At 40.2% G+C, this 12,814-nt stretch overlaps 3 protein-coding genes across 7 annotated transcripts in view; 1 reads left to right on the plus strand and 2 right to left on the minus strand.

The window, feature by feature from the left end:
- The window catches only part of BTBD10 (BTB domain containing 10), a 30,568-nt gene extending 28,027 nt beyond the window's left edge, over positions 1-2,541 (minus strand). Inside the window, exon 1 of one of the 5 annotated variants that reach the window (XM_042785334.1) lies at positions 2,464-2,541. The gene's annotated coding sequence lies outside the window, so the exon portion shown is untranslated. Of the gene's footprint in view, positions 1-1,586; positions 1,622-2,463 lie in introns of those variants that run through there. The other 4 variants (XM_042785332.1, XM_042785333.1, XM_009972719.3 and 1 more) reach the window with 4 other exon arrangements.
- Positions 2,542-2,900: 359 nt separating this feature from the next.
- Positions 2,901-12,814, plus strand: part of FAR1 (fatty acyl-CoA reductase 1) — an 88,250-nt gene continuing 78,336 nt past the window's right edge. The window contains exon 1 of the mRNA XM_042784470.1: positions 2,901-2,941. The gene's annotated coding sequence lies outside the window, so the exon portion shown is untranslated. The remainder of the gene's footprint in view (positions 2,942-12,814) is intronic.
- On the minus strand, positions 8,473-9,627 carry PTH (parathyroid hormone). The gene is made up of 2 exons (XM_009966848.1): positions 9,542-9,627; positions 8,473-8,746 (listed from the first exon to the last, which is right to left on the minus strand). Exons 1-2 carry the CDS (start codon positions 9,625-9,627, stop codon positions 8,473-8,475), a joined length of 360 nt encoding a protein of 119 aa, XP_009965150.1.

The raw sequence follows: 12,814 nt of genomic DNA on the forward strand, positions 1-12,814 counted from the left end.
CCTATATAATATGGGAAGCCTAAAAAGCAAGAGGCAGATGATTCCCAACTCCCCCTCTGTATTAGTATTCACTGTGTAAAATCAGCCTAGATCTACCTGTGAAAAGCTCAGTGGATTGAGCAACTTCTCCAAAAGCAGAATTGTAGTTAGCACTTCAGGAGAAAGCAGCAGAATCTAACTTCTCGCCAATACTATTAGCCCCATCACCTGTGACCCACCAATATAAAACAGAAAGCAGGCAGACACAGGGCTTTGTAACACTCAGCATAGGTGACAAGTAGCATGAAACAGAGTATCAGGTAGATTCCTTGAAGAAACAAGCATGGTCTATACCCATGGTTGTACCCAGCAGTAATAATACATCTCAGTGAGCAAGAAAATCCCAAATATTTTTTCACATTTTAAATTAATTCTAAATTAGCTTTGATTTCATACATATTTTAAAGAGATACACACTTTAATTGACAAGCAATAGCACTGGACCAAGATTTAAGCAACAGTACTAAAGGAAAGCTGTGCTGAAAGAAATTCACACAAAATGAGATTTTGATTTTTGTATATGCATACAGGACAAAACAGCCCCAGCCTCCAGCGTACAACCTATGAAAGCACACAGTTTATAACAAAGTGACAGAAAAACCAGCAGTGATGACATTCGTGATTAATTTAATAAGCAGTATCAACCACACATCAGCTGTTTACCAATTTCAAATGCAATCACACCTAAAAGGAAAATAGGGCATCAAGAAGGAATTGAATAAGTGTATGAGAGCTGCTTTACCTTGTCACCTTTCTCAACCCCGAGTTTACCTCAAATTAACACACTGGGCAAAAGCACAAGTAAAAACATGCTTAAAAACATCTAAGAACAGTCTCAAACAGCATCAATAGACAGCAATGATAACCACAGGTGGGACTATAATGAGGTTTTGAGATAAAAACGGTACAAATTGAGAATTAACAGACAAAGGCTTTTGGCAGGAGATTTGTATGTCTTAACAGAAAAAAAAACCTTATGTGTTGTTTTGCAAGAAAGAGACTTAGTCAAAGAGAAATCCACACTGACAGAGCTGCAATACAAATACAGTAGAACAGTCCTTAACTACACAGAAATGATGTAAAAAAGAAAAAATCAGCTAGCTTTTTGACTGTACTTGTGTTTAAGTTATAGGAATTCAAGGTAACCTACACAAGAAGATGCAGACACAAATTTTTAGTTCAGATAAAAGAAAACAAGTGTGAACTATCAGGTTATGAACTGTGATTAGTGCGAAGTTGATAATTTGAATTGTATTTCCAGATCGTGTAGCTCAATAGCAAGTTGAAGAGAAAAAGAGAAGGTCCTGCAGAAGAAAGGATCACCAAAGCCGAAGCAACAAGAGATAAGTACTCTAAGTGAATCACTGAAGATGAATCATGAAGAAAAAAGGCAAACAAAAATAAGGAACACAGAGATGGCAGTCAGAAGGCTACTGAGAAGCCAGGTTTACTTGAATTTGAAAGAGGCAGTCAACAGTAAAAACAAAAAGATACAACGTTCAACCACTACTTCAGACAAAGAAGCCAGACAAGTGACAGAAACAAACCTGGAAAAGGTCTAAGATGGAGCTGGATCCAAATTCTGAAAGAAAAGAGTTCTTAAGTGATACATTTGATGGGATCAGAGATAAAAAGGAAAGAGATGCAGAAGCACTAGCTAGAAACAAAAGTAAATTTAAAGAAAAAAAAAAGTAATGATAGGCAACTGCAACATCATACAACCAATTGATATTTTCTGCAACTAAAATATGCTTATGTGAAAAAGATATTAAACTCATTATGAAATCAGTGGAATTGGCAAATCAATGCTCAGGGATTATGTAAAATAAGTATGCTCAGAAGGGATATGATCACTGTTAGGCAGTCTGAAGCAATAATAGTCCCTGTACAGCCCTCATAGCAATTGCAGGTTTTACCAGGAAACATTATACTATTAAAACTAGTAATTTAAATAGTGTTCAGCCTACTCGTGATACCACACAGAGTTATCAAGGCACAGCAACCGGATGAAGGCATTCGTTCTCCGATGCTTTTAAAGCGTATAAGCTTCTGCACAACGATCTGTCTCAGGCGGTCGGGAAACCCGAAGCAAGGCCCGCGGAGAGGTGTCACGCCTGGGGAGGCCGGCTGAAGCACTCCGCAACGCCCGAGGGCGGCTACGGCCGCGCTCCTGCCCCTCACAGCGGCAGGGGCCGCCGCCGCCGCCCGCCCGGGCCGAGCTCCCGCAGGCCCTGAGGAGGAACTGCCCAGGCGCCGCGGCCGAGCGCCGGCCCGAAGGGGCAGGTCGCTGCCCGCACTCCCCGCCGGCTCGGCCACAGCGGCAACGGCCCTGGCCGCTGGGGAGCGGCCCGGCAGCCCCGGCACACCGCCTCGGTGCGGCCTGCCCGGGCCGGGCCCTCAGTCGCCCCTCCGCTCGCCACTCACCTGCGCAGCGCCGCGGCCGAGCCACCGCCTCCCGCCGCCACCGGCCGCTGCACCCAGCCCCGGCAACCGCCGCCGCCGCCGCCTCTCGCGAGAGCCGCCCGGCGCGCAGTGGAGGAGGAGGCGGTGGCGCCCGGATCTCACGAGACTTGCGGGTCGTGAGGCGACACCGTTGCTAGGGGCGGGCCGGCGCCATGAGGCGGCGGGCGGGGCGGGGCGGGGCGGCGGCGGGCTCAGCCCGGGACTGCCTGAAGGCCGCTGCCGCTCCAGGGGTCGTGCCGCGCCGCAGGCAGCGGGCGGGGGCCAGGTCGCGACCCGCCGGGCGCCGGCGCAGCGTGTGCGGCCAAAGAGACGGAGCCCCCGCCGGCGGGGTGGAGCCCGCCGCGCTGAGGGCGTGAGGGGCGGTGCTGGGGAGCGAGCGCCGCCCGCCGGCGGGAAGAGCGAGTCCGCGCCTGCCGCCGCGGGCGGGCGGTGGGGAAAGGTGAGGGGGACGGGCAGAGCTGAGCTTCCCCGTAGGGCTGCAGGGAGGGGACGGTAGCGGGACAGCTGGGCAGTGTTTACACACAGGTGTTTTGAGGAGCAACCGGCACTGGGCTCACATGGCGGCACACACCCAGCGCGCAGGCCGCTCGTCCAGCTCCGTGGTACTCCGGCACCGTCATCCATCTATCCCTGCCTCACACAGAATAAAAAGCCAAAGGGTATAATACAGTTCAGTTAGACATGCTGACATCTCTGCTATCTCAACCTTCATCCTAAAACTGATTCCTGATTTAAGTTACAACTAGAATTTTTAGGTTTGTACAGCCCTATATAGAGTCTGTGTAATCTGCAGTCTATTTGGGAATATAATTAATAGATATGGCTTTCATTCCACAATCCCCCAGCACAACTCCCACATCCCAGATTGTTGGCAACTTCAGTGAACTGTTGTTAAGATGACAGGTAAGCCCTTTGCACTCCTCATGGGGGGAGAATAAAATGGCACCAAGCCCTGATTGTAGTCAGATCTAAAAAAAACATCTGTCTCTTTTCTAAGATATTCTCTATAGCATCATTATTAAATACAGGCAGAACTTGACTTCCATATCAGGTGAAAGAACTGTAGAACTCTGGACAATAAGTATATTGAAGCAAACTGGAATTAGTGGAGAGTTTGGGAGGAGAAAGACAAGGAGCAATCTCTGCTCAAACTTTTGAGTGTTTATCTGTTCTCCTTTGTGCACTGCGGGATGCCAGATTGGTTTCACAGTGGATATATTGGGGCAGTCCTTCTGTGAAGATGAGTTACCATGTATGGGGTCTTCTCAAGGAAGAGAAGGGAGGGGATTCTCCCCCTCTGCTCTACTCTCAAGAGACGCCCCCCGGGACCTGCTTGAGTGGGTCCAGAGGAGGGCACAAAGATGCTCGTGGGGCTGGAGCAGCTCCCCTGTGAGGCCAGGCTGAGAGAGCTGGGGGTGTTCAGCCTGGAGAAGAGAAGGCTCTGGGGAGACCTTAGAGCGGCCTCCCAGAACTTAAGGGGGCTACAGGAAAGATGGGGAGGGATTCTGTCAGGGGGTGTAGGAATAGGATGAGGAGTGATGGTTTTAAACTTCAAGAGGGTAGATTTAGATTAGATACAAGGAAGAAATTCTTCCCTGTGCAGGTGGTGAGTCACTGTCACAGGGTGCCCAGAGCAGCTGTGGCTGCCCCCTCCCCAGAGGGGTTCAAGGCCAGGTTGGACGGGGCTTTGATCACCCTGGTCTGGTGGAAACTGTCCCTGCCCATGGCAAGGGGGTTGGAACTAGGTGACCTTTAAGGTCCCTTCCAACCTAAACCAGTTTATGATTCTATGATTCTTAGAGTCTTATAAAATACTATTCTAAGCCACTGTTGGACCAGACCTGCCAGGGAAAACATGCAGATAGGAAGGAATATGAATCTCTATCCTGCTGATGAATGTATTCACCTTGAGCAGGGGTTCTGATTTAATCTGTGGTGGAGGAGGTTAACAAATTTGCTATCGGATTCCAGAGACTGGAACTCTACTCCCAGTGCCTCTTGTGTGCTTCTTATATATCTTATGGAGCATCCTCCTCTTTCAGGGGCACTGAAGTGTTAATCTAAAGATACTGGGAGTGTAACCTCTGGATTTGCCTGATGCATTAGCAGCTCTGACTGCTTCAGACAGGGAATGTTTTATAGACAAGTTGTACACCTTATGCTCACTGGGGAGAGGAGGGAAAGAGGGGACAAGACAGCAAGGATCTGTGTCTTTGCTATATTGAAATGCCCCATAAAAGGCAGAAACTTTGCTACAGTGTACAGCAAAACATGAATCTGTTAAATGAGTTCTCTTCTTCATCCTTTAACAATAACCACAGAGATAAGCCACATAGTTCTAGAAATCCACCAGCAGAACAATGACGGCCAAGCAGCCTGCACAAAAGCTGTTAGAATGCGCTAACTAGGCGAGGAGTCAGATGTTATGTGCAGTTTAACAGTGAGCTGAGCAATATTAAGCTGCAGTATTACAGCAGCCAAAGTTAGAAGCAGCTAAGAAAGTCAAGTCACTAGCAGTAGGTTTTACATACAGATCTTACAATTTGTCTAGCTTTTATTAGAGTTCTTGTGATTTTGGCTTTGTTACTTTTTCATGGGTTTATTTTTTTTTTTTTCACATGCTACTGTTTTACTTCCCCTGAGGATGGATATTGCTATTAGTGCTTGTTTCAGTGACTCCTGAGTGAGAGATACAATTTTTATTTTCACTGAGAATTTTATAATGAAGAGATGTGTACAATAGATAACCACCTGTACAGGATAAGTCTCTGAGGACACAAGTCTTGGCAAAAAGCCCTTGTCAGATCATAAAGCTAGGTTTTCTGCCTTGAAATGAAGTACATGCATAGAAACCACATTCTTCAGGGAGGAAAGAGGCCTTCTAGGGACACCCCATCTTTGGAAGTTGATCCTGTGGATGTGAGGGCATGTGGACCTCATACTTTTCTAACTTTATTTCATTATAACAGGGGACATAGGAAGTCTCCTGGCAGTCACATGCATGTCTGAGTCTGTTGTGAAGTACAGATTCACTTATTATTTACATTGTTTACATGCAAGTACACAGCCTGGCATAGACTTAAGGCACATTCCAGTGCACATGTGGGAAAAGAATTTGATCATACCCATGAGTCATGCCACTGTCTCCTCCAGTGACATTGGCTGGAGATGAGAATTTGGCTCATACTAGGTAAAAGCTCCATATTCAGACATGTGCAAGCTCAATTCTTTGCCTCTCTTTCATTTTTCTCTTAGAAAGATAGGTAGGCAATACTATTTACCTCTCAGTACTGTTCATTCGTCATATGTTTATCATGCCTCTTTTAATTTCTTCTCTGACCACTGTTGTTACCATTTATTATCATATATAAGTGTTTCAGTGGCCTTATTATTTCTTACCTTCCTCTTCCTAGTCCTCTTAATCTGTGAGAGGTGACTAAAATTGCATGTGTTAGAACAGGTGAAGATGAATCTTTGCAATGTATTGTGGTATTAAAATATATTGATAACCCTCTGCCCTACTCTGAACATTTTGCCATTTTGACTGCTGCTTCACTGACCAGAGGTTTAAGCTGAAAAGCCATAACAAATCTGTTTTCTAGATAATTACCATTTACCATTAGTAAGTAATTTATTTTAAATTACATCTCTTTTCTAATGGGCACTACCTAGCACTAATTCATCTGCTACTGTGTTGTCCTTGGTCCTTCTGAAGAGTAATACTGTACATGGGCAAAGCAAACATGATTTTAGCCGTAAATGAGACAGTGCTGAGCGTAGTTTGTGGCCATATTTCTAGCCAAACTCTAGTCAGTGGTGCATCGTCTGTCTCTGACCCTGAAGCCCTTTGTAAGCAACAAGTATTTTTTGAAGTGTACAGAAAGTTTAAATATTTGTGTAATAATTTTTCATCTACTGGATAGCTGAAGATTAGAAAGAACAAGTTGTTTAGATAATAGAATGCTTTGTTTAGATCAAAAGGAAACAGTTTATGAATTTAGCACTGCATGTGTGTCATTATTAGAAGGGTACATAAATAGGTGTGTGCTAGGTAAACACCTTTTGTTTAACCATCAATATGATTTTGTGTGCAGGAAAGACAAAAGGAAAAATAAAAATTGCTTTCATCATTATTTTTGTATTTACATTGCTGTAATAAAAAAAAATGGCTTAATAATTTTGCCTCAACTGCTAAATTATATCAGAATAGTTACAGGCCAGTCAGTTGTTATGCTTTAAAATAATGTCCAAGAGCTTTTGGTCCACTTTATTTGGTAGTACATAAGTGAGATATAGGTACAAAAATGCAATTTTATTTCTTTGAGTTAGCACAGATGTCTGATAAAAGAATAAATAGAAAATGCACTTTAAGCCTCAATTCTACAAATAGCCAAGTGGCATGGCACCCTTACCTCTGTGTGTGGCGCACCAATGTGCACAGGCATATCATCTGCTTGCAGCATCGGTGCCTTTACATTACTAAAAGTATAGCCAAGGTTATGAGCTACAGTTCACTAGTTACAAGTATCTTTCTAGCATCCAGCAGATTGCATTTATATTTGTAATGATTTATGAGTTTTTAACAAGGTTCCCCAAGGCATGCTAGACATCAAACAAACAAATAAGGAGCGATATGGGAACACACATACAGACACTTTGGCTCTAGAGCAGCAACTCCTCTAGGTTTGAACTCTGGCAGTGGCAAATTTGGAGGCAACCACTGTTATTCCTACTGAGAAAACATTACTCAGAAATTATTGAATGTCCTAAGCTCATATGTGCAATAGCACTCAAAATAATTTTGTATTTGCTGCTTTTTAAAATTATTGTTATCATAATTTATTTTTTCCCATCCATATTTATGTTCAGTTCTTTTTGAGTCCTGCTTAGAGTTTGAACATATTACAGCTAATGGTTCCTCTCCCAGGTTGATTTCTGCATGTTAATGGTTCTCATTTTGGGGATCTGGCAAACTGAGATCCCAATTCTACAAAAAATCACATCTGAAAATGAGTAATTTTATTTATGAGAGCCACTGGTCTCACAAACAAAAATTATTTACATGAGGCCTAACATAACATGCAGAAATTTAGAGACAGATAGTTTACAGAGAAAATGTGGGACAAAAAATATATATTGTGGGATTTTTGTTTCAATTGGAATTGTCTGGTATAGAATCATTTCCCAGTTCTATAGTTAGGGCCAAGCTTACATATGTGCTACCATCTCTACTCTCACTGTTTCTGCCATAAATTATAGGTTATCATCTTTTAGAGGAAGGGAAGGCAATCAAACCTTCCGTTCATTTCAGTATTTTGCAAAATATCTTTATTATATTTCATACAGAATTTTTTTAAATTTGATCTCATTGTACTTTAATCTTAAGGTTTGGCTTCCTACTTTATTTTTTTATGTTTGCACTTTTTAATCCTAAATTATTATCACTCAGCTTTTGCTATGTAATTAACATTCATCTAATTCTAGGCCTTCTGAAAATAAATGTGGATTTAAGTTTGCCTATTTTCATTAATACAAAGTTAAACAAAATTTAGCCCTAGGGAAAATAGCGCCCTATTCTGCAGACAGTTTCTACTGCATTTATTCACTGTTGGTTAACAGTACAAGTAGGCCTAATGATTACATACAAATGCTGTCCATCTAAGAGTAGTAGAACTGGTCTTAAATGATTTTTCAACTTCCTTACTATTTGGGGTTTCTTTTTCTTTTTATGATGAAAATTTGTAAGATACATTAGACATTTAAAAGATACCCAGAAATTAGCAGCAGTGGTCATGGGTGGACTGTAAATACATTTTATTATTTGGTTGTGAAATGTCTAACTCAGTGGGGCTACAATCTTGAATGGAGCCTTTAATCCTTATTTCAGTTTGAATAAATAATAATAAAATGCCCAATTTGATCAATGATTTACAGACATGTGCTTACTTAGACAAACTTTGGCTTTTTTCATTATGGCTTTGTTTTAAAGAGTACATCCATGTAAGCTTTGTCCAGATCAATGGATTTCTTTTGCATTGCTGCCCGTAAATGCTCAGGGAGCAGCCTCTGACTTCTTATCTCACCCAGGACAATATCATCCTTGTTTCGAGGCATCTGGGTCCTAGCATCCTCGAGGGCACTGTGCACATCCTGCAGTTTCATCTGAAGCCAGTCCTGTCTCTCCACGGTGTGTCGATGCTCTCCAAGATTATGCATTAATTGCATCTCACTCACCGATCTTTTCCTGCATGAAAGCAAAGCAAAGCAGAGAGATTCATTGTGGCCCTTCCTGAATTCTAGATCTTCCCTCAAAACCCCAGGTTTGGGAACTTTTGTGAGGTATCCCAATAGAGAGCCATAGAACCTACCTTTCTAATTTGTAAGGGATAGAATGACATCTGGAGAAGAGAAGGAGGGTGGATCGTGATTTGTTATTGGTAATGGACATATTAGCGAGAAGGCTCCCAAAAATAGGAAGTAGCCAGTTTTGTGACAATATTGTTTGACTATATAGTTATCTTTTATTTTAGCTGTTGTAGACGAGTTTAGGGCTTATACCATAATAAGTAACTGATTAATAAAACTATGGCGTTTATTCAGCTGTAGTTCTCAGTGAACACTAGAGCTAAGGAAGCATGATTTCCTGCGGGTTTGTGTCTCAATGCTTGTTGATGTTAATGTCTAAGTGCAAGTTCCAGCTAGATTCTTGTACAATAAAAAAGATATTTTCCTTTGTGGCCCCCCCCCCCCCCAAAGTCTAATAACAGATGCAGTTCACCAAATTACATTCCTAAGAGAACACTTCTATGATTTTCTCCTATGCAGCTGCTTATTTTCAAAAAATGTGTAAGAATTCAGAGTATCTGAGATTTACAGCTGTATCTAGAGGACACAATTTGTCCAGCTTGGCCAAAGTGTTCAAAAGCAGGGACAGAAAGACTCACATGCACATAAACTTATATACGGACAAACCAGCCGTGTTCTCAAGAACAGATAAAGTAATCTTCCAAAGTTTTGAAGTGTGTGATAATGTACTTACATCATTGGTCTTCCATCAGAGTTTGTAAAAAAGCATATGGCGTATAAAATGATTGCAGTCCTGGCCAGATTTTTTATAGAAGTCATTTTGTCTACAAAGATAGAAATGAATACATTTATAAATCTGTATTTCAAGTAATTTCTGTTAATTTCAAAGAAATTTAGTTTAGGAACAAAGTTGAAGAAAAATATCCGAGAAATTATTTTGAAAAATACTTTCTTTTTGTGAGATGGTTTAGAGCAAGGAATGCAAATGAAGAATTTTGTTCTAATACTAATTTTGCGAGCAACTTACTGTTGGAAGTCTAAGAATTTTGGTCAGCCTTAGTTGCCCTGCATCATCATCGTATAGGTACCCATCTTTTGGATAATTCAGTGAAAAGCACCGTGTTCTTCCAATATTGTTGTTGTTGTTGTTATTATTATTAATAATAATAATTTATACTTTATATGCTCCAGATATTTTTAAATACTCATATATAGCTATGTAAGTGAAAAGTTTTGCTCTTTAATCTATTTCTTTTGCATATTCTTTAGAATGAAGAGGCTGACACTTTTCTTGACAATTTTGCAGAGAGGCATAACTCTACTGAGTTATGTAATTCCCCATTTCATGCATAAGAGAAATGAGAATTGAGTCCTTCATTTTTTTTCAGTGATAATCCTGCATTGACAGTATGAATTCTACTCTCCTTTTTACATCATCAGCAAAACTGCCACTTGGGATATATTTGAAAAATATTTGTTACTGATGATGCTACAACAGGCAGAAATGACAGTCCAAATACCAGTTTCTGGTTTGAATTTTTAGTATTGACAGCCAGAAAAGGCATCTTTTTCTTATAGCTTAAGAAATTTGATACTGAGTAACTGAAACTTAAGAAATATAAAACTCCACAATGCCATTTTTGCAATATTTTCTGCAGCTTTACTCTAGGTCAGAAAAGCATTTGTTACATGGTATCTTACATAATAGTATGAATGTGGTCCTAGCCATCCAACTAACTGAATATTATAAATTCAGGAGTTGGATTCACTTCAAGGTATTTCTAACTCACCATCTCATATTTTTTCATTTCACAAATTTGGTTCAGATAATAAAACAGTTTGATCTTACTAATATTCACCTTACTTTTAAGATAATCTGAAAAGAAGGTAATGTAAAAATAAATAAAGAATCAATGATAAAATTTTCTAAATAAGTCTTCTAGAGAACTTAGAAATAAAATAAAGTATACGTACCAGATAGTATCGTAAATGGATTTCTGGTTTGGGTATGTCGGCAGATGACTGTCTCTTGATGTCAAGTATATTTAAAGACCACTGAATTGGTTTAGTGGACCCCTTAAATGTAACTTTAAAATAGAGCTTCTAAGTAACTTAGAAGCCCTTTTATTGTCTCAGTTGATGTCACTCTCAACACACACCCTCCTGACCCTCATGTACCCACCCTCGGATGCTTTTGTTAATTTGGCATTTACAGGGAAAAGGAAGGTCTCAGCAAAAAGCAAGTATCCTGGGTAGTTTGACTTTTAAATTCAGGTTCTGTATTACACATAGATTTGTGCCCAAGATAACATGATCTCTGAAGCTGTTGGACAGATTTGCAAAGAAAATTCTGTGTTGTTAAATGCAGGCAGGCAAAAGTAATTAGGCAGCGAGGTTAGTGATCTACAAATGCAAGATTAAAACAAAATATTGAAAGGCTAACATCTATAGTACTTATGGGAAATAAGAATAATCACTTCAGGCCAGCTACTAGATTTCTTTGTGAAAGAATATGCTGGAAAGGAGCAGAAGCCCCAAGACGATAGAGGATCATGTATTTAATGAGAAGCTGGTGGTACTGAAAAGTTGTTAAAATACAGTGGTAGACCCTCACTGTTCTGTTATGCCTAAACCTATGAATATCCCCAAATCTCTCAAATGTACTAGGTAAAATGGAGGCATTTGAAGAGGCTGTAATATAAATTAGGACTTTATAAATTTTGGAAAAGAAATATAGAACTCTTTGCCTACATTCTAAGAAGTTAAATGTGTAAATCAGCAATACTTTCCCATATATATGAAGAAAGATTATTTTTGGCTGCAAGATATTTTTCCTACATTAGATGATGCGTCTAAGTTCCAGCATATTTCTCCAGGAAAAAAAAAAAGGGTTTACAGCTGCACATTTTAATCCACTGTTTGGAATTTATATTGCTTTTACCATGAATGCTTTTTCAGATACACTATGTACCTGTTGTATTTCACAAAGAGGTAAAAAAGATATTTTATAATATTGATTTACATAGATGGTATTCTCACAGGGAAAGGAAGGGAAGAACCAGAAACTCTAAAAAATCTCTAAAGACATCTCATGGTTCCTTCAGTAAATGGTCAACTGAGAAGTAAAGAAATAATCCACTTAACCAAGTTCAAGAAAACAGGGTAGAGATGGCTTTTAACATGATGCTGTCAGTTGTTGATAGCCTTCCACCTACACAGAAAACAAACATGCAGAGCTTTACAGGGCCAAGAGGTTTGGTTAGGAGATCCGTACCTGATGTGGCCACTAGGGATGCTAACCTGAAGGCTTTAGTGACTAAAAATGTACAATGGACAAGGCGTGCCAGGAAAGGATTTAAAAAATCTTTATACAGTTGATAAAGAAAGGCTCCATTTTTTAGATTTTACCATAACAAACATATGCAAAACCTTTAACGTAAAGCCTCAAGGCAGTATTTTTACAGAGGCCTAGCATTCATATGGAACTTCTAGCATATGACAGCAATTCCTTAACTAAAGGACAAACATTAGAAAATCTAGTGTCTGTATACAAAAAAGTCATGCTTTCACATAAACTGTCGGCATCTGATAGCAAAAATTGGCATTATACAATTAGTAACAATTGCAAAATGAATGTTAGCAGACTTGAGTTGCTGATATTATTCTTTTAATTGCAGTTGCATCCCTTACAACACACATGTAAATCTGGAAGAGACCTCAGCCTGGAGCTTTGAATAAAACTAAGATAGAGAAAACACCAGAGTATGATGCTGTAATTGAAAATATTTAACTCACTTCAGACAATTTATAGTATGTTAGTGCAGATGCCCTTAAACAAGATGTAATTTTAGCTGGCTTATTTGCTGCATACCTAGTCTTTGAAATAACTCTGAAATAGGATTTCTTATTCACTGTAATTTTTATTCAAAGGTACTAAATAGGTTATACTTAAAATCTCAAACAAAGATGGCTAAACTTAATACTTTAAGTATATTCACATGTAAAA

This window comes from Tyto alba, unplaced genomic scaffold (genome assembly GCF_018691265.1).
Source record: "Tyto alba isolate M040663 unplaced genomic scaffold, T.alba_DEE_v4.0 Super-Scaffold_8, whole genome shotgun sequence".
Taxonomy (NCBI): domain Eukaryota; kingdom Metazoa; phylum Chordata; class Aves; order Strigiformes; family Tytonidae; genus Tyto; species Tyto alba.

Coding starts and splice junctions, on each gene's coding strand:
- PTH (XM_009966848.1), bottom strand. CDS start 9,627: ATGACTTCTATAAAAAATCTGGCCAGGACTGCAATCATTTTATACGCC. Junction 8,747..9,541: donor TCTGATGGAAGACCAATGAT/GTAAGTACATTA, acceptor GCTTTCATGCAG/GAAAAGATCGGTGAGTGAGA.